Below are 21,305 nucleotides of genomic sequence, written 5' to 3'. Positions count from 1 at the left end.
TTCATCATTCTGGACCAGGCCAGGCAGAAAAGAGGTGGCCATGTGGCCAGCCTTGTCACAGGTCAGGACAGGAGGCTACATGGATGTGCTCTTTCCAGTCTGCCTGAGTGTTGTCAGCCCAGAGAACCAGGCCTGTTTCAAAGTTAGCTGCACTAGAGAATGGCCCTCTTGTGATCCCTGAGAGCAAAACAGGCAAGTCAGAGCCACCTAGAGACCACCAGAAAGGGAAGACCCTCTGAGTCCTCCCATCTGAATCCCCATTTCATGGATAAAAAAATTGAGGCCCAGAAATAGAGTGTATCACACTGCCCCGCCTGATGAGAGGGACTATTAAAGCATATTCCCAAAGGACTCAGAGGACATCTAGTCTAATCCTCTCTCTTACAGGTGGGGGACACCAAGGCCTGGAGGGTAGCAGGAGGGGGGGGGCAACCTGCTCCAGGCTGCGATGCTAGTTAGTATCTGCCCTGTGTTCTTTCCGTGCACCAGACTGCCCCAGTTTGAAGAGGTCAGCTCCCGAAGGAGGATCTGCCTGAACACAGGAGGGCTATGAAGGGCGGGAGGGGGAGGGGGTGTGGGGCAGGGAGGCTGCCCAGACTTCTGGAAGAACGCTGAGACAGCTGCCACTGGCTGCGCAGTCCTGCTGCCGTGTTCCCACCCTCTCTTTTGCTGCTCAGAGCAAGGCCAAGGTAGGAGGCTTATTTATTCCTGTGCCTTTATTTATGCATCTTTTATTCATTCACATCTTGTCAGTGTATATTGTTTACATTATAAATCATATGTATTCCCACACTTCTTCTTAAGGAAAAGGCCCAAGAATACAGATTGTTGCAAAGCTGTGAAAACAGTGGTGGGGGCGGCACCATGCCTCCACCTGCCTTGGGCCTCCTGGGGGGGTGGGGGAGGGTTTGCTGTGGAAAGCCCTCCTTATGGCAGGCTGAGGGCTGCGACCACCCTGGGCTTCCCCAGGCCCCCACTCTGTGTGGCATGCACATCTCCCTCTCAACAGAGGGCACAGGAGAAGAAAGAGGGAAGAGAGAAGTTGGGGGGTTCTAGAGGGAAACCTAAGGATGGCATTTTCCCCCACACCCTTTCCTGAGGTGGCCCTGCAGAACTGGGCTGGGACACAAGCTGCCTGAAGCCATCTGAAGGGAGTAATCCAAATCCAAGCTAGTCTGTAGGGAAAGCCTTAAGCCACCCGAGAGATGGTTGCAAGTGCCAAGACTGAAGGAAGAGAAGCAGATTTGTGAAGGAGAGATGGAGCCAAGAACTGGTAACCAGGGAGGATTGGCATTCAAGCAGAAGTGGGTCAGGAGCAAATGCAGTAGGCTCTGGAAGGGCCTGGCAGTCAATCACAGTTTGCATCTGCAGGCTCCCCTAGGTGAGTGTGAGGGCCTAGGGATCTAGCCGGACTAGAGTTGGAAGAACTGGACTGAGAAGATGGGTCGTGCAGCTGTCAGACTGTAGACAATGAGCCCTAGTACATAGATCTCTGTATTGTGTACCAAAACCTTGGGATGTGTCTAAAGCTATACTCAGAGGAGGAGTCATAGACTCAGATGCATTATTAGACAAGATGAGTAACCAAGAGCTAGCACAACAGGCAAAGCTCAAAAGTGTAGTGGCTTAACACCATAAAGGTTATTTCTTGTTCATGCTACATGCCTGTTCCAGTTACTTAAGGAGGCAGGCTGATAGAGAATCTTCCATCCTGTAGCTGGACCATCTGGAACACATAGCCTACAAGACTATGGTAAAGTGGAAGGAGGAGAAGGGAGAAAATATACTGGCTCATAACTATTCCAATTGAGACAAAATATATACTATTTCTGTTCACAACCCATTGGCTAGAACTAGTTACATGACTGATCCCAAATTTTAAGAGACACTGTGGTATGTAGGGGAGGAGCACATATATATCTAGTGAGCACTGTCTCAGCCACACATGAAACAAGAAACAACTAAAATAAATGACTTAAGCATCCAACTCAAGAAACTAGAAAAAATAAAATCATCCTAAGAATAGTAGTAAGAAGAAATTAATAATAAACAGAAATTCATCCATTAAGAATAACTTATTAACTTCCCAGCTGATGAAAAGACCAAAAAAAGATGAATTACTACTTAATTAGATCAAAAAAGAAGCAAAGGAGCCCAAATAGACAAAGTAGGGAAATAGCCACAAATATGTAGAAAGTTAATTATAATTTTAAAATTTTACAACTCTATGTTAATGTACTTTAGAAACTGTGTGAAATTGTTTCTAGGAAAATGATAGTACTAGAACTGGCTGAAGTTTATTAATAATCATGGAAGATATTGAGAAAAAATATTTTTTAATTAATTTCCTTATTTTCAGCATAACAGTATTCATTATTTTTTCACCACACACAGTGCTCCATGCAATCCGTGTCCTCTATAATACCCACCACCTGGTACCACTTCAAACCCCTCAGATTGTTTTTTCAGAGTCCATATTTTAATGATTTTCTCATATGTATATATGCACACACACACATACACACACACACACACCTTCACACGTGAATTCATTCAAATCTCTGAGGAACAAATAATTCTGGAGTTAAACTGTTCTAGTGCATAAAAAGGAAAGGAAATCTCCAAGTTATTTGTTACAGAGCTAATAAAATATTGATAGCACAACTGGACAAGGCAAAGCAACTACCAGAGATTAATCTCATTTTGATAACAAAACAAAAATCTTAAATAAAATATTAGCAAATAACACTTAGCAGCATGTTTTTAGATAATACATAATTACCAAGTCAAATTCAAAGCAGACACAATTATCACTGCCTACTACCTAAACTCCTAGCCAGAGGTGAACTGGTATAGAGGCAGAGCTTAAATGGGGGTCATGAGATCATAGTAAGGAAAACCTGTGACTTTAGGATCCCTGCTGTGAGCCTTTGGGATCTCCTGAAAGCTGAAAACCTATGGAAAACAGGCACCTAGGGCAGGAGAAATAATGCTGAGAGGCTGTTTGCCATGACTTGCTTGAATCGAAGCTATCAACTGTCTCAGCTCTCCCCTGTCCCCACACTATTCTTCAACAACCCACTGTAGGATGAGATACAACCAGCTGGAAGTCACATGGAACCTTAGCAAAGGGTAGGAGGTAGGGAACATAAAAAAAGAACATAAACACAAAAGCAGATGAGGAACACACATTTCAAGAAGAACTAAGCAAAGGAAGGATTCAGACAAATAACTTTCTATAGCCTTCATTAAATTGTAGATCACATGATCTCTAAAGAAAAGTACAGAGAAGAGACACAAAGGTATAGAGAAGGGTTTATAGGATAGCAGATAATAAATAATAAGGTAGCAAAAGTCAAGAGAATAAATGGAAGCAAAAGAAAATAGAGACAGTGAGGGAATATTATAGAGAGCAACCTCACATTAGAAGCAACAAATAACGGTGAAAATACAGCCAGAGTCACACAAGATAAAGTGGAACAAAAATAAAAATAAAAACGTGATTATGAAGAGGTTGATAGATAAGGAGGACTAAAGAAATCCAATATATATAACTGGTGTTTTTTAAGATGAAAATGTCCCCAAAGAAAATTAAAAATACCTTCTTACCTATCTTTCACACGTTTTTCTTCTCCCCTGCACTGGTCTATCCATATTTATGCTCAGAGATTTCTGAAATAATGTTCATCAAGAGTTATAAATGGTTCCTTCCAGGTGGTAGAGATAGGAATGAATATTAACTTTTTTCTTTGTGTCCTCTATCATTTTATAGTAAACATGTGTTAGTTGCATAAAAACAAAATCAATATATTTAAAAAAGAAATTCAAACAATAAAAACCTACAGTTTTGAAATGTCAAGAATTAAAAGCAACCATATGTAAAAATAACTCCAAATGTGTAATGGTCCTAAATATAGAACTCACATAGAAGAGAAACATAGGAGAAATTTTTCTTAACCTTGGGTTAAGCAAAGAGTTCCTATGGATGACACCAAAAGCACAATCCAGAAAAGAAAATATTGGTAAATTGGACTTCATCAAAATTGAAACTTGTGCTCTGTAAAGCATACTGTTAAAAGAATGAAAAGATCAGCCCCAGGTTAGGAGAAAATATTTGCAAATCATATACCAGACAAATGACTTGCAACCAGAAAATTTAAAGAATTCTCAAAATTGAACAATAAGAAAGCAACTCAGTTGTTTAGATGGTAAAGGTTTGAATAGAAACTTCGACAAAGAAGACATGTTTATGACAAATAAACACATGAAAAGATGTTCAACATCATTCATCATTAGGCAAATATAAATGAAAACCACAATAACATACTAGTATGTACAATTCAGATGACTAAAGTTAACAAATGAAAACTGACCATATCAAGTGCTGATGGGATGGGGAGCAACTGGAACTCTCTTCCACTCCTGGTAGAGATGCAAAATGGCATAGCTCTCTGGAGAAAATAGTGTGGCAGTTTCTTTAAAAAGTGAAACTTGGGGCACCTGGCTGGCTCAGTCAGTGGAGCATGAAACTCTTGATCTCAGAGTTGTGAATTTGAGTCCCATGTTGGGTATAGAGTTTACTTTAAAAAAAAACAATAAGAAGAAATATAAATAAATAAATACAGAGTGAAACATACATTTGCCTATGTCCTGTGAATGCCATTATTTTTTTTATCCTAAAAATATGAAAACCTATGCTCACACAAAAACCTGTGCATGAAAGTTTATAGGAGTATTTTGTAATCACCAAAACCCTGAAACAAAACCCAAATGTCCTTCAATAGGTGAGTAAACTGTGCTCTATCCACACAATAACATAGAATACCACTCAGCAATAAACTATTAATACACACAACCTCTTCAATGAATCTCAAATGCACTCTTCTAAGTGAAAGAACTCAGTCTCAAAAGATTACATACTGTATGACTCCATTATCTTGGAAAGGGCAAAAATAGAGAATAGATCTGCAGTTGCCTGCAGTTGATACAGGGAGAGGATCTGAAGATGAAGGTGCAGCACATGGAAATTCTCTGGGATGTTGGAATTGTTCTGTATCCTGTGTGAGGTGGTGGTTAAAAGGATCTGGGTATATATAAAACCCAGGAAAAAAGTGAATTTTACATTTGTAAATTTAAAAACTTAAAGAAGAATCCCCAGTGAACATTCCATGTTCCACATGCAAAACCTTGAGGTGTATGAACAGCTGTATCAACCCATACAGAGGGGAGAGAGTATAGAATAATGCTTGGAACTACTGGTTCCCAAGACTTTATGAAGATGTGAGTCTGGGCTCTTGTGGTGACATGAGCTGATTCATTAACATAGCTGCATCAGTTTCACAAGAAAAACAAAACGAAACAAAAAAGTAAAAGAAGACCACCCAAAGTACTACAAATACAAAATAATGACCATTTCAAAAAAAAAAAAATACTGAAAGCAAGGCTACTGAGGGGGAATTTCTGCTACTTACCAGTTTTGGCACCCAGTCAATGTCTTCCTTTTGTTTTGGTCACACACTATTGAGAAGATTCTGACACCTAGAAAAATGTAGTGCATATGGCAACATATTTCGAGTTCAGCTTGCAGCCTCAAGATAATCTTCAATTAACCTCAGAAACTTGAAAGAGAATAGAAAACTGGTGTGGTTTGTTTGTTTCTAACAGAGAATCAACAAAGGTATGTGACTGCTTGCATTCCTTATTAAACAAAGCATTACAAATGGAGAACCCCAAGCTTCATCGTGTTTTATGGACATATTTTTTTAAAAATCCAAATATATTTATAGAAATGAAAGAAGAATCATTATTCGTAGGCTCTGCTTGTTAAAAAATCAGTTAACATGACAGTACAAGTTAACGTATCAGGAGTTGTCAATATATTCAAATTTAATCTATACTTCATTTGAGTATGTGTTACTCTAATTATAGTTAAAACATATTTGAAAAAAAATTAAGAACAGGGGTGCCTGGGTGGTTCAGTGGGTTAAAGCCTCTGCCTTCCCCTCAAGTCATGATCCCAGGGTTCTGGGATCGAGCCCCCACATCAGACTCTCTACTCCGTGGGGAGCCTGCTTCCCTTCCTCTCTCTCTGCCTGCCTCTCTGCCTACTTGTGATCTCCGTCTGTCAAATAAATAAATAAAATCTAAAAAACAAACAAACAAACAAACAAACATTGAAGAGAGATCTGCGGCACCTGAGTTTCCACAGAACACCATCAGTGGCAGTATGATAAACACCATCTAAGTCAAATATGGGAATGTGGATGATCAGTCATTCAATGGAAACCCGTTCTCACTTCATGTATCTGATTGTGGCTTCCAGCTGCTATATAATATGCACGTAACTTATTTCCAGCCAGTTTAGAAGCTTTCTCAAAGCACTTTATCTGTAGACTCAATACACTGTCATCTTCATTCATCTAATCAAAGAATATTTATTGACACCAACCATGTGCCAGGCACTGTTCTAGGCACTGGGGAAGCAGAAGCAAGAAAAATGGACCAAATTCCCTGCTCTGATGCAGCGTGTACTCTAGAGGGGAGAGACAGAAGAAAAACCAAAGTAATAAGCTGTAGAAGATGATAAGTGTTGCTATAGACTGTATGTTTGTGTCCCTCTGAAATTCTTATGTTGAAACCTAATCCCTAGGAATGGTATTTGGAGGTACAGCCTTTGGGAGGTGATTGAGTCGTGAAGGTGATGAGCCTCATGAGTGGGATTAGCACCCTTATGAAAGAAACCCCAGAGAGCTCCCTTGCTTCTTCCTCCACCGACAGGCAAAGAAGAGGGCTATCCGTGAACCAGGAAAGCAGGCTCTCACTAGACACGGAATCTGTTGGTGTCCTGCTCTCAGATCACAGCCTCCAGGGCTAAGAGAGCTGAAGTTCTGTTGCTGATAAGCCACACCGTCTATGGGACTTTGTTATAGCAGCCTGAAACTGGCTAGGACAAGTGCCGTTGGGGGAAATAAAGTAGGGCAGGTGGATAAAGAGCGCTTTACTTTATAGCAGTTGGCCAGGGAAGGTCTCACTGAGAATGGTTAGAGTTGAGCAAAGACTTAAAGGAGGTGAGAGGTTGAGCCATGCAGATATCTGGGGCAGGGGCAGCCCTGGCAGAGAGCACAAGTGTGGGGACTCAGCATGGCGCTGCCCAGGCCTGTGTGAGTGTGAATAAGGCCAGTGTGGCTACAGTTGGAAGCAGAGACATCAACAGGACATGTGTTCAGAGAGGGGAGGACACCATAGTTACAGACTCCGGCTGCTTTGGAACCCTTAACCACAAAATAGTAGGAGGTGATCGTCTCTATGCCCCTTTCCCTTCCAGGATCACTGTCTTCCATTGCATTTGGGAGAACAGACTTGGTCCCAAGTTCATTCTTACCAAACCTGTGGCGTCCTGACTCTCTGTGTTCACCTGGTCACCACCACCCACCCACCCGAAGCCCTCCACGCACATTGTTTCTTGTCACCTGGGTTATTGGGATTCGCATTCTCTGCTGATTCAATGCTTCTCCCTTAGCCTTTGGAGATGAGGCAGCATCTTAGGAGACGAGAATGTCCTCAGGTCTTAAGAGATGAGAATGCCTTGCTCCAAGCAGGGACCAATCCCTTCCCAGATTCCCGAGCACCAATGGTACATCCTGTGGTGTGTCGCAGACTTTTCTAAAGGCTTGAGAAAACCATAGGAGGAACCAGTTCAGGAGGAAAGCCTGGATATCACCTTTCCGAAACCGTAGCCCACCAAACACTTCTCATCACCGGGAGCTCTTTCTGGCTGACTCTCTAGAAGACCTTCTGTTCCACAAACCACAGTGCTTCAAACCCTGCTGTCTCTTCCCTGGTACCTTGCTGTCAGATTCCTGTCTCTGAGACTCCAAGAGAAGTCCCAAATGTCACACAACATATAACAGCTTCTCCTTGAAGGAAAACATCACTTTAATTTATTCTGAAGACCCCTTGTCCTCATTGTCTTAAACCCCAACTCTGTCTAGATGACCTTCTGGGACTTGCCTTGCTGAACCAGAAGATTCCCAGAAGCATTTTACCTGTGCCAAGGTAAGTCTTCCAACATTCCCTAGAGTATAGAAACATCTGCCTGGCAACTTTTCTAAAAATGACAACATTTTACTTCTATGCACTTGATACAATTAAAAACAATTGTGTGTCTTAGAAAACACAGATCAGGAACCATCTTACCGAAGTGTTTTAGTTTCTCTTAAAACCAGAAGGAAGGGGCGCCTGGGTGGCTCAGTGGGTTGGGCCACTGCCTTCGGCTCGGGTCATGGTCTCAGGGTCCTGGGATCGAGTCGAGTCCCGCATCGGGCTCTCTGCTCAGCAGGGAGCCTGCTTCCTTCTCTCTCTCTCTCTCTGCCTGCCTCTCTCTGTACTTGTGATTTCTCTCTGTCAGGTAGATAAATAAAATCTTAAAAAAAAAAAAAAACCAGCAGGAAGAGTGAATTTTTAGGTAGAAAATTGTCTTGATATATAATAGTAATGTATTTGTCTTTATACCAATGTAGTCATGATATATAATTTTAAATATGTGCTATGGAGGAGGGGACCCATCAGAGCTAAAGCAGCAGGAGCCCATGACAGTCCTAAAGTGACCCTGCAGCCAGTCAAAGCCTGCCATGACTTGAATCTGACTGGGGCATTCACACTCAGCAGTTTGTCTATGCCACTCAGACTTGCTAACAAAATTATAGCAAAATGAACGTGACCCTTAGGCGAAATAGAATAATATTTATTTCAAGTTATGAAAAAAAGACAAAAGAGAGGAAATTAGGTAGAATCAAACTGACTTCTTTTGTGACTCTTTTTTTTTTTAAAGATTTTATTTGTTTCTTTGAGAGTGAGGGGGAGAGAGAGAGAGAGAGCAAGCAAGCATGAGTTGGGGAGGGGCAGAGGAAGGCGTCTCCCCACTGAGCAGGCAGTCTGATTCAGGGCTCCATCACAGGACCCTGGGGTCACGAACTGAGCTGAAGGCAGATGCTTAACTGACTGAGCCACACAGGCACCCCTTGTGACTCTTTTCTAAGCTCTAGGTCCTTGGTCTATATTCCTTTCTAGAAGCAGTTCAGACTTTGGATAATAATGATGTGCCCTTGATAATAACGGTGGTAATGATGGTAGTAACACTGCATCTATCTGAGGGAAGCTCTATTTCAAATGCTTTATATGCAAACTCACTTATTCTTTGAGAAAGTCTGATACTTTCGCTTGCAAGAAATAGAAATCCAATTCTAGGCAGCTCTTTCTGCCCGTGGGTCCTGTCCCCATGCTTTAATAAAACTCCCTTTAAAAAAATAGAAGAAAGAAAGAAAGAAAGAAAGAAAGAAAGAAAGAAAGAAAGAAAGAAATCCAATTCTAGAAGCAAACTTAACACATATGAAAAAAATGGGAGAAACGTTTTGACTCATATGGCTGGGGAGGGTTCAGAGAACCCACAGAATCAAAGGAGGAAGAGCAAGGAGCAAAGAGAGATTTGGGGGTGGAGCCTGGATTCAACACCAGGCTTGCCCTCCATCCACCTATTTCTCCTTCCCTCCCTCATAGTCTGAGAGTTGCTGTAGGACTGATAGCTCTCCAGCAGGCCCAGCTTGCTTCCCAGGTTAGAAACCAGGCAGGACCCCAACTTGTATGTAGGAACTATCTGCAGGTAACCTTAAGGGTGAGCCAACAGGATCTGAGTGGAGCCCCTGGAGCATTTACTATAACACCTTACCGCACCACGGTCCTCAAAATAGGGGAGCTGCTACTTCTCCAGCTCCAGCTCCAGCAAGCCCTGCAAGGGACCCTAATCTAGCAGGCTGGGACCAAGTTCCCACCGTGGACCAATCAGGTCCAGGGGAACAGCAGGCTGCTCCCTAGGGAGGGCAGAAGGTTCGTCTACTGGAATAGAAAAAGTTCCACTAGTTCTTTCCTCCACTCTCTTCAGTAACTAAAACCCATATTCATTATGTAAGCACTGAGTCCTAAGGCAAAGACTGGCTTGGCTTTGCCCAGCAACCAGGGCACTGACAGACACAAAACTCCTGGTTCTCCAGTTTTCACCAACTTGATCCCCCCGCAGGAAGAAAACAGTCGTTATCAAAAAGGCAATTGTCATTCTCCCTCTTTAGAAAAATTCCCATTAAAGATAAAGCAAATTTTAATTAGATTAAGTATCCAATTACTGTAATTACATTTTTTAAAAATTCACATCATGAAGATGACCCTTTTTAAAAGGGTTACAGGAATAATTAGTGTATTCATATTAACCAAAATGTATTGGATAATATTTATACCCAGAAGACAAAGTACATTACACACATTTCACCTTTGGGGAAAGCTTGCAAATGTTTTGGCAGTGGCATGAATATTTATAGGCCAGAGTGTGCTTTAGCAAGATTATGTGAGGAAGCATTTAAATGCTCACCAATTTTTACCCAGGGGTAAAGCATACAGAAAATGTAGCACAGAGATTATGGATATGCAAAATGTGACTTGGGCAGGGAATTTCTATCAGTTTGCTTAATTAATTGGAGCCAAAGACTATTTCTTCTCATTCGAGGCAGAAAGACCCAAGGTATCCAACTGTGACTTCTCTATGCTCAGCATCCACTGGGGGCAGGGCCCAGTGAGGAGAGGTGCTGGGAGAGTGGTAAAGACATTCTTACCCTGACCACACACCACCCAGAAGCCTGGGTCCTCATGCCCCCAGCCTCTGCCCTCCCAGTCCCAGTCGGGGAAAGCTTTAGGGTGAGGAATAGGGGCCTCATAGAGGCTTCCTCCCGGTAGGCCTGCTCCTGAAACCATCTCCCCTTTCTCATTCTTGTTTTCTTCCTTTTACCTGCTTTGAGCTGTAGCTATGGCTCTTGTTTCATGGTACACCCAATTGCCTTCTAAGCTCCATCACATTTGCTAGCTCAGGGAGGGAGGCAACACAAAATCCATTTCACAGGTGACAAAACAGGGTCTCCAGACCTTGAAGCAACTCCCAGAGCCATGCCAGAGAGCTGGCCTCTGAGGGATCTCTGCTGCCACTGCCCTGTGGCCTGTGTGGCCTCAGCTCTGCCTCTCAGGAAGCTGCTGGGGCTGCCACCAGCTGTGGGCACATCCCATCTCTGCTGCCTCCTAAGACTGTCAAAAAAAGCAGCCCAGTCATTGCTGTTTCCTCTCAGAGGTAACGTCCAAATGGGGGTCTGCTGCCACCTAAGACCATCAAAAAAGGTCAGGCATGGGTAGGTCTGGCTAGGGAAGCTTCTAGACCTGTGCCTAGTGGAAAGGGGAAGGACCGTTGGCTGGATTCAACATGAGCAATGTGAGTCTCTTGATGGGTATCCCCATCAAGAGAGGGGATTCCGAAGATTTTGGACATCCATAGTTAACATGTTTATTACCTTTCCTTCATTCTGGATGGAAATTCTACCCTTCTCTCAAGGCCTGGTTTCAATATACCCTCTGTGTGCATCCTACCCTATCTCCTGCTTCCTTCTTTGACTTCTTCATTCTGGGCTTTGGAGATAAAGGTCTTGCTCCCTTCTGCTCAGTGTTCTGGATATTTGGGTTACATTTCCCTGTAGACCACCCCAATTTCCTATCCATATTAAGGATCCATGACTTTACTGTAGTTCCTTTGGGCTCTGCTTCAAAACTGTTTTCCGAGACGAAGGTGCATCTTTGGAATCTCCTCTGGGATGGAAAAACCTCCCATCACAGGGAGAATTACATTTTTGGAAATAGTCAAAGTCTATTTGAGTTCTCCAGAGAAAGAAACAATTGGATGTATGTGTGTGGTCAGGATGGGGGATGGAGATGATGGGAGACTAAGAAAGAGAGAGAGAGAGCGAAAGAGAGAGATTTATCTTAAGGAATTGGCTGATGTGATTATTGAAGTTGAGCAAGTCCAAAATCTTCAGGGTGGGCTGACAGACTCGAGATTCAGGAAGAGCCAATTTTGCAGTTCAGGTCTGAAGACCTCCTACTGCAGAATTGTCTCTTACTCAGGAGAGATCAGACTTTTGTTCTGTTAGGATTTCAACTGATTGGGTGAGGTTCACCCACATTATGGTGGGCAATCAGCTTTACTCAAATTACACAGATTTAAATTAATCTAATAAAAAAAAAAGCACCCTCACAGAAAAAAAGCACCCTCATCCAGAATAATGTATGACCACATATCTGGGCACTGGCCCAGCCAATATGACATATAAAATTAACCATCATGGTCACTAGGGGACAAATTTGGTGGATGAGGTAGAGTGAACTATGGTGGGCAAAATCAGTGACTTTTTGAAATGGGATTCTTTTTGAAATGGGACTCTTTTTGAATGGGACTCTTTTTTTTTTTTTAACCAGGTCTTTTTTTTTTTTTTTAAGATTTTATTTATTTCTTTGACAGAGGGAGACACAGTGAGAGAGGGAACACAAGCAAGGGGAGTGGGAGAGGGAGAAGCAGGCTTCCTGCTGAGCAGGGAGCCCAGTGAGGGTGGGGCTCAATCCCAGGACCCTGGGATCATGACCCAAGCTTATGGCAGCCGCTTAAGGACTGAGCCACCCAGGCGCCCCTAACCAAGTCTTTTTTAATTGAAATATAAGTACATTGGATATTGAAATCGATATAGAACACATTAGCTTTAAAGAAGAACGTATTAGTTTCAAATGTACAACATGATTTTTTAAAATATATATTTTATTTATTTATTTGACAGAGAGAGATCACAAGTAGACAGAGAGGAAGGTGGAGGGAGAAGGTAGAAGCAGGCTCCCTGCTAGCAGAGAGCCTGATATGGGTCTCGATCCCAGGTCCCTGAGATCATGACCTGAGCCGAAGGCAGAGCCTTTAACCCACTGAGCCACCCAGGCACCCTGTACAACATGATTTGATATTTGCATATATTGTGAAATGCTGACCAAAATAAGTCTAGCTAATATTTATCACTACACATAGTTACAGGTTTTTTTCTTATAATGAGAACTTTTAAGATCTCTCTTTGCAACTTTCAAGTATACAGTACATTATTACTAACTATAGTCACCATGCTGTACATGACATTCCCAGGACTTACTTATTTTATAATTGATAGTTTATATATCTTTTGAGGTGACTCTTCAAGGAAACTCTGACTGTTGATTCCTAGAAGGATGGATAGTTCCTTGGAGCTGTGACAAAATCAGTATGTGTGTGTGTGAGTGTGTGTGTGTGTGTGTAACAAGCAGCCTCACACTTCAATAAGAACCTACTGTGAGCCAGTTCTGTGCTTGATCATGTCATTGAAAGAAGACATAACCTATTCTCCTGGGGTTCCTGCCCAGGTGAAAAGACCCAACAAACCCATGATAAACAGTGTCCACACCAATTTAATAAAAGAAGAGTTAGCATGAGCTGGAGCATCCAGGAGAGCTTTGTGGAAGGGATTCAGATTTATCTGGGCCTTCTATATTCGGCAAGGTCAACTGTGAAAGGGGTGGAGGGAAGGAAATCATTGGCAGCAGCTGCAAAAGTGGCTCCAGCTGTAGGCCTTCACGAGCGTCCTATCAGGGAGCCCTACTGGTCATTAAAAGACAGAGTAGAAATAGATTCCAAGGAGAAGGAGATGGAGGTCTTCCCCTTCTTTGGGGGTTTAAGGCTAGAAGAGCCCTTCTCTGCTTCCTACTGCACACCAGAGAGAAAGGTAGGTTTTCTCGCCTGGGTCTTGTGATTCATGAGCAGTTTGTTTCTGGGCTGAAATTTGGTGTCAAGATAAGTGGAATAAAGGTAAATCATGAATGTTGGGAAGGCAATTAGCATAGGGATAAGAATGCCAGGAATGAGAGAGAAAGTTTCTAGGGAGCAATTTATAAGTTCCATGGTAGTGGGAGGGTAGGCAAGAGGGAAAAAGGTTTGTTTGAGTGTAGAATGATAAAAAACACAAGATTAAGCACATAATGATTAGGGTCAGGCATTTATTCAGAGTTTTGTATTATCAATGCATGTCTGCATGTAAAGGACTTAGAAGCTACAATCATTCTCAAAACCAACAAACACAAGAACCACCACTACTTACAAGAATGTGTCTTCTGTGGGTGCCTGGGTGGCTCAGTGGGTTAAGCCTTTGCCTTTGGCTGAGGTCATGATCTCGGGGTCCTGGTATCGAGCCCGCTTCAGGTTCTCTGCTCAGTGGGGAGTCTGCTCCCCCTACTTGTGGTCTGTCAAATAAATAAATAAAATATTTTTTTAAAAAAGTGTGTCTTCTGGCCGATCATTATACCTTCTGTTTTTGTCACCTTCTAACTGCCCAGAAACTCCTTATTCGAGATTTTAACACCTGGATCACTGTCTTTTTCACCCCATTTCTGTCCTCACACTTGGGAACTTTATCATAATGGTGTAATCTAGGTTTCCTACTGTGGCCTCTCATCACTCTACCTGAGCACTCTTGTTGATGTTATCTTCTCCCAGACTTCAATTACTATTGAAGGGCCATTTGTTTCCATATTTGTTCCTAGCCCAAACATTCCTTGTGAGTTTGAGACCCATGTATCCAGCATGGAGAGCAGTACCTGGATATTTCATGGAACTCCAATACAACTAGTCAAAATCTTAATTCCTTATCTCACAAACATGTTTCTTCTGTTCTCAAAATGCTTTTATATGGAATCAATGCCTATCTAGTCACCCAAGCTAGAATGTTGGGGGCAGATCATCACCATTTTATCTGCACCTCCTAGAAGCCATATCCCATAATGTACCACCTCCATAGGTTGCATCTGTTGTCCATGAGTACAGAGCTCTCCTGGTTCCACAGAATTGTTGGTTAAGAGGTTAAGTCCTGGAATAAGCATGGCTGGATTTGAATAATAGCTTTCAGTTGGTACTGTGTAGTTGTTGGGGAGTTACATAAGTATTCTGTTTCTTGTTTTTTTTTTCTATGTAAAATGGGTATATTATATTGCTTACTTCATAAAATTGTTAGAATCAGTTGTTATGTAAAATACAAGGAATACAGTAAGTACTTAATAACTTTTAGTGATGTTGTTGGTATCAACAATGATGATGCCTGAATAAAGCTGGTAGGGGCAACCACCCAGCGCCAATAATTGAGGAACAAGATTCAGAGGATCTCACCTGCTTCTTTTTTTTTTTTTAATTTTTTTTTTTAAGATTTATTTATTTATTTACTTGACAGAGAGATCACAAGTAGGCAGAGAGGCAGGAAGAGAGGCAGGCAGAGAGAGGAGGAAGCAGGCTCCCTGCCGAGCAGAGAGCCCGATGTGGGACTCGATCCCAGGACCCTGAGATCATGACCTGAGCTGAAGGCAGTGGCTTAACCCACTGAGCCACCCAGGCGCCCCTCTCACCTGCTTCTTAACCAGATTTTCAACAATCCTTTATCCAGCCCAAGCCACATCTCTGCCTTTAAAGAAATTCAGTGCCTCCAATTCTTAAGCCCTCCTAGGTTCTGAGGGGCAAAATAGTTTGCCTTCTAGGAGCTTTCCCTCAGTAGGTACTTCAGTTTTTATGTTTTACACCTGCACTGTCCAATATGGTAGCCACTAGTCACATGGCTATTAAGCCATTGAAATATGAGTTACGAGTGCTATACATGTTGAAAGGATATTTGGGTATATTAGGTTAAATAAAATGCATTAAATGAATTTCAACCGTTTGCTTTTTTATTTTTTTTAAATATTTTATTTATTTGACAGAGAGAGAGACCGTGAGAGAGAGAACACAAGTAGGGGAATTGGGAGAGGGAGAAACCAGCTTCCCACCAAGCAGGGAGCTCGATGTGGGGCTCAATCCCAGGACCCTGGGATCCTGATCTGACAGGAAGGCAAACGCTTAGCAACTGGCCATCCAGGGGCCTCCTCACCCACCCCCACTGCCCACACATTTGCTTTTTCAATGAGGCTGCTAGAAAATTTTAACTTACATATGTGACTATCATTGTATTTCTATTGGATAATGTTATATCTTACGAAATGTTGGCCTTTTTTGCCTGTTGTCATATTTTCACTCATTCTCCTTAGTATTGTAGTGCATACACTTTACCTCTTTATTTTCATTTTTGTGAGGTGTCTGGAGGAGGAAAGATAAATGGGTGTGTTCCATCCACCATGTTGAACTGGAAGTTGTATCTAGGCTTCACACAATATTGCTCCTGCTTATATTTGTAGCCTTATTACTTTATGTCCTGTCACCAGCCCTATGGCCCAGCCAAAATGAATCACTAAGAATCTTTGGAAGGCACACAGGCTTTCATGAATTTGCTTTCTTTGTATCCTTTGCCTGAGTACTCTAACTCCTCCCACCTGTCTGTCTGGTGACTTACTCTTCAAAAACTCAAATTTCACCCACTTTTAGGAGCTTTTTAAAAAAAATTTAAATATTTTATTTATTTACTTGACAGAGAGAGAGAGAGAGATCACAAGTAGGCAGAGAGGCAGGCAGAGAGAGAGGGGGAACCAGGCTCCCTGCTGAGCAGAGAGCCCGATGCGGGGCTCAATCCCAGGACCCTGAGATCATGACCTGAGCCGAAGGCAGAGGCTTAACCCACTGAGCCACTCAGGTGCCCCCAGGAGCTTTTCTTGTCCCTGTCCTTCCAGTTGAGCTGACTGTTCCGGAGCTGAGAATATTTCCTGCATTTCTTGGTTAGATACCTATCTCCCCTGTAAAGAATCCCGTCTTATTCATCAGACCCTATAGTGCCATTTCCGGATTTGGTACATTGTAGGAACTAAATGTTTATTATTTAATGTTTATAAAACAAATGAATAAAGACATGAAGGAAGGACTGGGAATGCAGAAGAAGGAGAGGGCTGACTGGAGAAGTCTCACGAAGGCAGTATTATTCATTTGTTCTTTAGAGAAGTTTCTCACCAGCGAGGGTGGTGTTTAGGAATTTTTCAGGCAGAGGCAACAGGACAAGCCAAGCTTCCCTGAAAGCAAGGAATAATGGTTCAATCTCGTTACTAGATATCAGTCCAGCATCCGTTCCTGATTAAAACGCTTCCAAGTATAGGGATAGAGGGAACCTTTCTGAACTTCATAAAATCTATCTATGAAAGACCCATAGCAAATATCATCCTCAATGGGAAAAAACTCACAGCCTTCCTGCTGAGATCAGGAACATGACAAGGATGCCCACTCTCACCACTCTCATTCAACATATTATTAGAAGTCCTAGCAACAGCAATCAGACAGCAAAGAAATAAAAGGTATCCAAATTGGTAATGAAGAAGTCAAACTCTCTCTCTTTGCAGATGACATGATTCTTTATATGGAAAACCCAAAAGACTCCGCCCCCAAACTACTAGAACTCATACAGCAATTCAGCAATGTAGCAGGATACAAAGTCAATGTACAGAAATCAGTTGCTTTCTTATACACTAACAATGAAAATACAGAAAGGGAAATTAGAGAATCGATTCCATTTACTATAGCACCAAGAACCATAAGATACCTGGGAATAAACCTAACCGAAGAGGTAAAGGATCTGTACTTGAGGAACTACAGAACACTCATGAAAGAAATTGAAGAAGACACAAAAAGATGGAAGACCATTCCATGCTCTTGGATCAGAAGAATAAACATTGTTAAAATGTCTATACTGCCTAGAGCAATCTATGCTTCTAATGTCATTCTGATCAAAATTCCACTGGTATTTTTCAAAGAGCTAGAGCAAATAATCCAAAAATTTGTATGGAATCAGAAGAGACCCCGAATCGCTAAGGAAATGTTAAAAAACAAAAATAAAACTGGTGGCATCACGTTATCTGATTTTAAGCTTTACTACAAAGCTGTGATCATCAAGACAGCATGGTATTGGCATAAAAACAGACACACAGACCAGTGGAACTGAGTAGAGAGCCCAGATATGGAACCTTAACTCTACGGTCAAATAATCTTTGACAAAGCAGGAAAAAACATCCAGTGGAAAAAAGACAGTCTCTTCAATAAATTGTGCGGGGAAAACTGGACAGCTATATGTAGAAGAATGAAACTCGACCATTCTCTTACACCGTACACAAAGCTAAACTCAAAATGGATAAAAGACCTCAATGTGAGACAGGAATCCATCAGAATCCTAGAGGAGAACATAGGCAGTAACCCCTTCGATATCAGCCACAGCAACTTCTTTCAAGATATGTCTCCAAAGGCAAAGGAAACAAAAGCAAAAATGAACTTTTGGGACTTCATCAAGATCAAAAGCAAAGGAAACAGTCAACAAAACAAAGGGGCAACCCACAGAATGGGAGAAGATATTTGCAAATGACAGTACAGACAAAAGGTTGATATCCAGGATCTATAAAGAACTTCTCAAACTCAACACACACAAAACAGATAATCATTTCAAGAAATGGGCAGAAGATATGAACAGACACTTCTCCAATGAAGACATACAAATGGCTATCAGACACATGAAAAAATGTTCCTCGTCACTAGCCATCAGGGAGATTCAAATGAAAACCACATTGAGATACCACTTTACACCAGTTAGAATGGCCAAAATTAGCAAGACAGGAAACAACGTGTGTTGGAGAGGATGTGGAGAAAGGGGAGCCCTCTTACACCATTGGTGGGAATGCAAGTTGGTGCAGCCACTTTGGGGAACAGTGTGGAGATTCCTTAAGAAATTAAAAATAGAGCTTCCCTATGACCCTGCAATTGCACTACTGGGTATTTACCCCAAAGATACAGATGGAATGAAAAGAAGAGCCATCTGTACCCCAGTGTTTATAGTAGCAATGGCCACAGTGCCAAACTGTGGAAAGAACCAAGGTGCCCTTCAACGGAGGAATGGATAAGGAAGATATGGTCTACATACACTATGGAGTATTATGCCTCCATCAGAAAGGATGAATACCCAACTTTTGTAGCAACATGGGCGGGACTGGAAGAGATTATGCTGAGTGAAATAAGTCAAGCAGAGAGAGTCAATTATCATATAGTTTCACTTATTTGTGGAGCATAACAAATAGCATGGAGGACAAGGGGAGATGGAGAGAAGGGAGTTGAGGGAAATTGGAAGGGGAGATGAACCATGAGAGACTATGGACTCTGAAAAACAATCTGAGGGTTTTGAAGGGGGGGGGGAGTATTAGGGAGGGCATGGATTGATGGAGCACTGGGTGTGGTGCAAAAACAATGAATACTGTTACACTGAAAAGAAATTTAAAAAACAAACAAACAACAACAACAACAACAAAAAGCAAGGAATATCCTGGGAAAAGAGCAGAGGAGGTCGTTTGGATGCAGCACTGTTCAGAGCAGATCATTCAGGGTCTGGGGGGTCCCAGAAAGAAATTTGAGGATTGTGCGGGGGATCAAGAGGTGTTTGTGAAAGGAGTTACACAGTGGAGCGAGATCATTAGGCGTTTGCTTTAGCATTTTCCGGTTTGGCTGCGGACAGAGTCTGGCTGGGAGCGGAGGGCGCTGCTTGCGGTAAGGTGCTCGGCGGAGGCGGCGCGGTCGGGGCGGGCGGCGAGCTGGAAGGCCAGCGGGATACAGAGAAGGAAGGGCACGACCGCCAGCCCTCGGGCAGGGGGAGATGGCATCGCGGGGTGCGGAGAGAGAGGGGTTTCCAGCTGACCCAGCCCAAGGGTGCGGGTGTGAGTACGGACAGAGGGGACGGGCGTGCGGGGGATTCGCGCACTTGTCCCTCGCGCGTCGCCGTCCGCGCAGCTCGCGGTTCGGTTGGAGGATGCCGCCGGCGCTGCGGTTCCGGTTCCGGTTCCGGCTGGCGTCTGCACCTGTGGCGAGGGCGGCGGCCATGGCGTACTCCACTGTGCAGAGGGTGGCCCTGGTCTCGGGGCTCGTCCTGGCCGTGTCGCTGCTGCTGCCCAAGGCCTTCCTATCCCGCGGAAAGCCGCAGCAGCCGCCGCCGGTGCCGGAAGGTAAGTGGAAGCTAGCTCCTTCGGAGTGTACGGAGAACGCTGCTCCAGGGAGAGGGGCTCGAGGTCTCCTCCGAACGGGCTAGGGAGGGCGGACCGGGCGGTGTTTGGGAGGTGCCAAGCCCCGCGGTCCCCTTAGCGTCAACGGACAGCGGCGGGCTGTCTCTCCCAACCTTCTGGGGACGCTGGGGCGCCTGGTCTCTCCCAACCTTCTGCAGCAGGGAGGGCTGGGGATGCAGGCGGGGGTGCCTGGGTACCCTCCAGGTGGCCTCTCGCTCACCCGTTGTTCGCAGTCCTCCCTTCCTCCCACTGGCTTCACTCAGTTATCTCATCTGTCCAAGTGCTCTGAGTTCGGAGGGCTCCCGCTTGGACTCCCGTCTCTGGGGTTTCCGAGTGCTTTGTGTCTTGTGTTGTGCTTTTGTAAGAAGTAAAGTCGACTGACACTGCTATTGTTAATCTGAAGTCATTGTGTACTTCCAGCGCGCCGCTTCAAGCTGTCTTTGTGCCTTTTTAAATACAACTTGAAGATTTTAATTCAAACTTCAATTACTGAGACGAAAGAATTCCTACATTCCCCTCAAGTGTTTGCTAAATCTTTGTTATTGCTATGGTGTATGTGGTGTTTACAAATCCACCTTTTCGGTCGCTTTCAGGGGCTTTTACATAACAGGTGTAAAGGGATGGATGTCCAGGCTGAGAGAAGGAACTAGAACAATTCTATGTAGCCCCTGAAGTTCTACTGGTAACTTTCTCCTGTAGGTTATCTCTGTAATACCCTTGAGGATGGTTTTAGTCTCCAAACACTTGCACTAATGTTCAGCTTTTCGATGACTGGACAGCTCCTTTTGAACTGAAATCCACTTCCCTGTAATCTTTGCACTCTGACTGTAATTCCACTCTTTTGCACATCATAGAAATACTGCAGATGCGAAGCACTAAGCTCTAGGGGTAGAGGACAGATTGAACCGAGAATTCTTTTGAGAGAATGTGCTTGATAAACTTTATACTTGTAAAAACTATCTACCTGGAAGAGACTTCTAAAAAATCACGTTATTTTTTTTTCTTTCTGCATTATTACAAAATCCCAGAGGTTTTACTAATTTTGTCTAATGATACTGCCTTGTCTGCCTTGAAGATTAATTCATGATGATCTTGAGCAATAAAGATTTTTCTAAAACAGTATCTTACTGAACTGAATTACATTATGCTGAATTATGTTGTAAGTTCTATTGAATGTGAGTAGGAGATACTCTTCTGAATGTTGTACAGAGATTAAACAGTTCTTTCCCTTGAGAATTTAAGAGCTGATTTTTGATGTTCTCATCTTAGGATCTTTGCACTTTCTGTTCTCCTTATTCCTAGAGTGTTCTTCCCTCAGCTACCTTCTCGTAACTCAAGTTTCTGCTCAAATGTAACCTTCTCAGAGACTTTCCTTACCAACGGTAGCT

General features: G+C 43.0%; 1 protein-coding gene across 4 annotated transcripts in view; it reads left to right on the top strand.

The window, feature by feature from the left end:
- Positions 1–19,522: 19,522 nt before the first annotated feature.
- Positions 19,523–21,305, top strand: part of RIC3 (RIC3 acetylcholine receptor chaperone) — a 62,390-nt gene continuing 60,607 nt past the window's right edge. For 2 of the 4 annotated variants that reach the window (XM_082683000.1, XM_082682999.1), the window contains exon 1: positions 19,523–19,860. In XM_082683000.1, coding sequence (XP_082539126.1) covers positions 19,668–19,860 — 193 coding nt within the window. In that variant the 5' untranslated portion in view covers positions 19,523–19,667. The remainder of the gene's footprint in view (positions 19,861–21,305) is intronic. The other 2 variants (XM_082682997.1, XM_082682998.1) reach the window with 2 other exon arrangements.

Source organism: Mustela nivalis (genome assembly GCF_964662115.1).
Source record: "Mustela nivalis genome assembly, chromosome: 9".
Taxonomy (NCBI): Eukaryota; Metazoa; Chordata; class Mammalia; order Carnivora; family Mustelidae; genus Mustela; species Mustela nivalis.
Note: the sequence above shows the minus strand (reverse complement) of the source record. Positions and strands in the feature narration are given on the sequence as shown.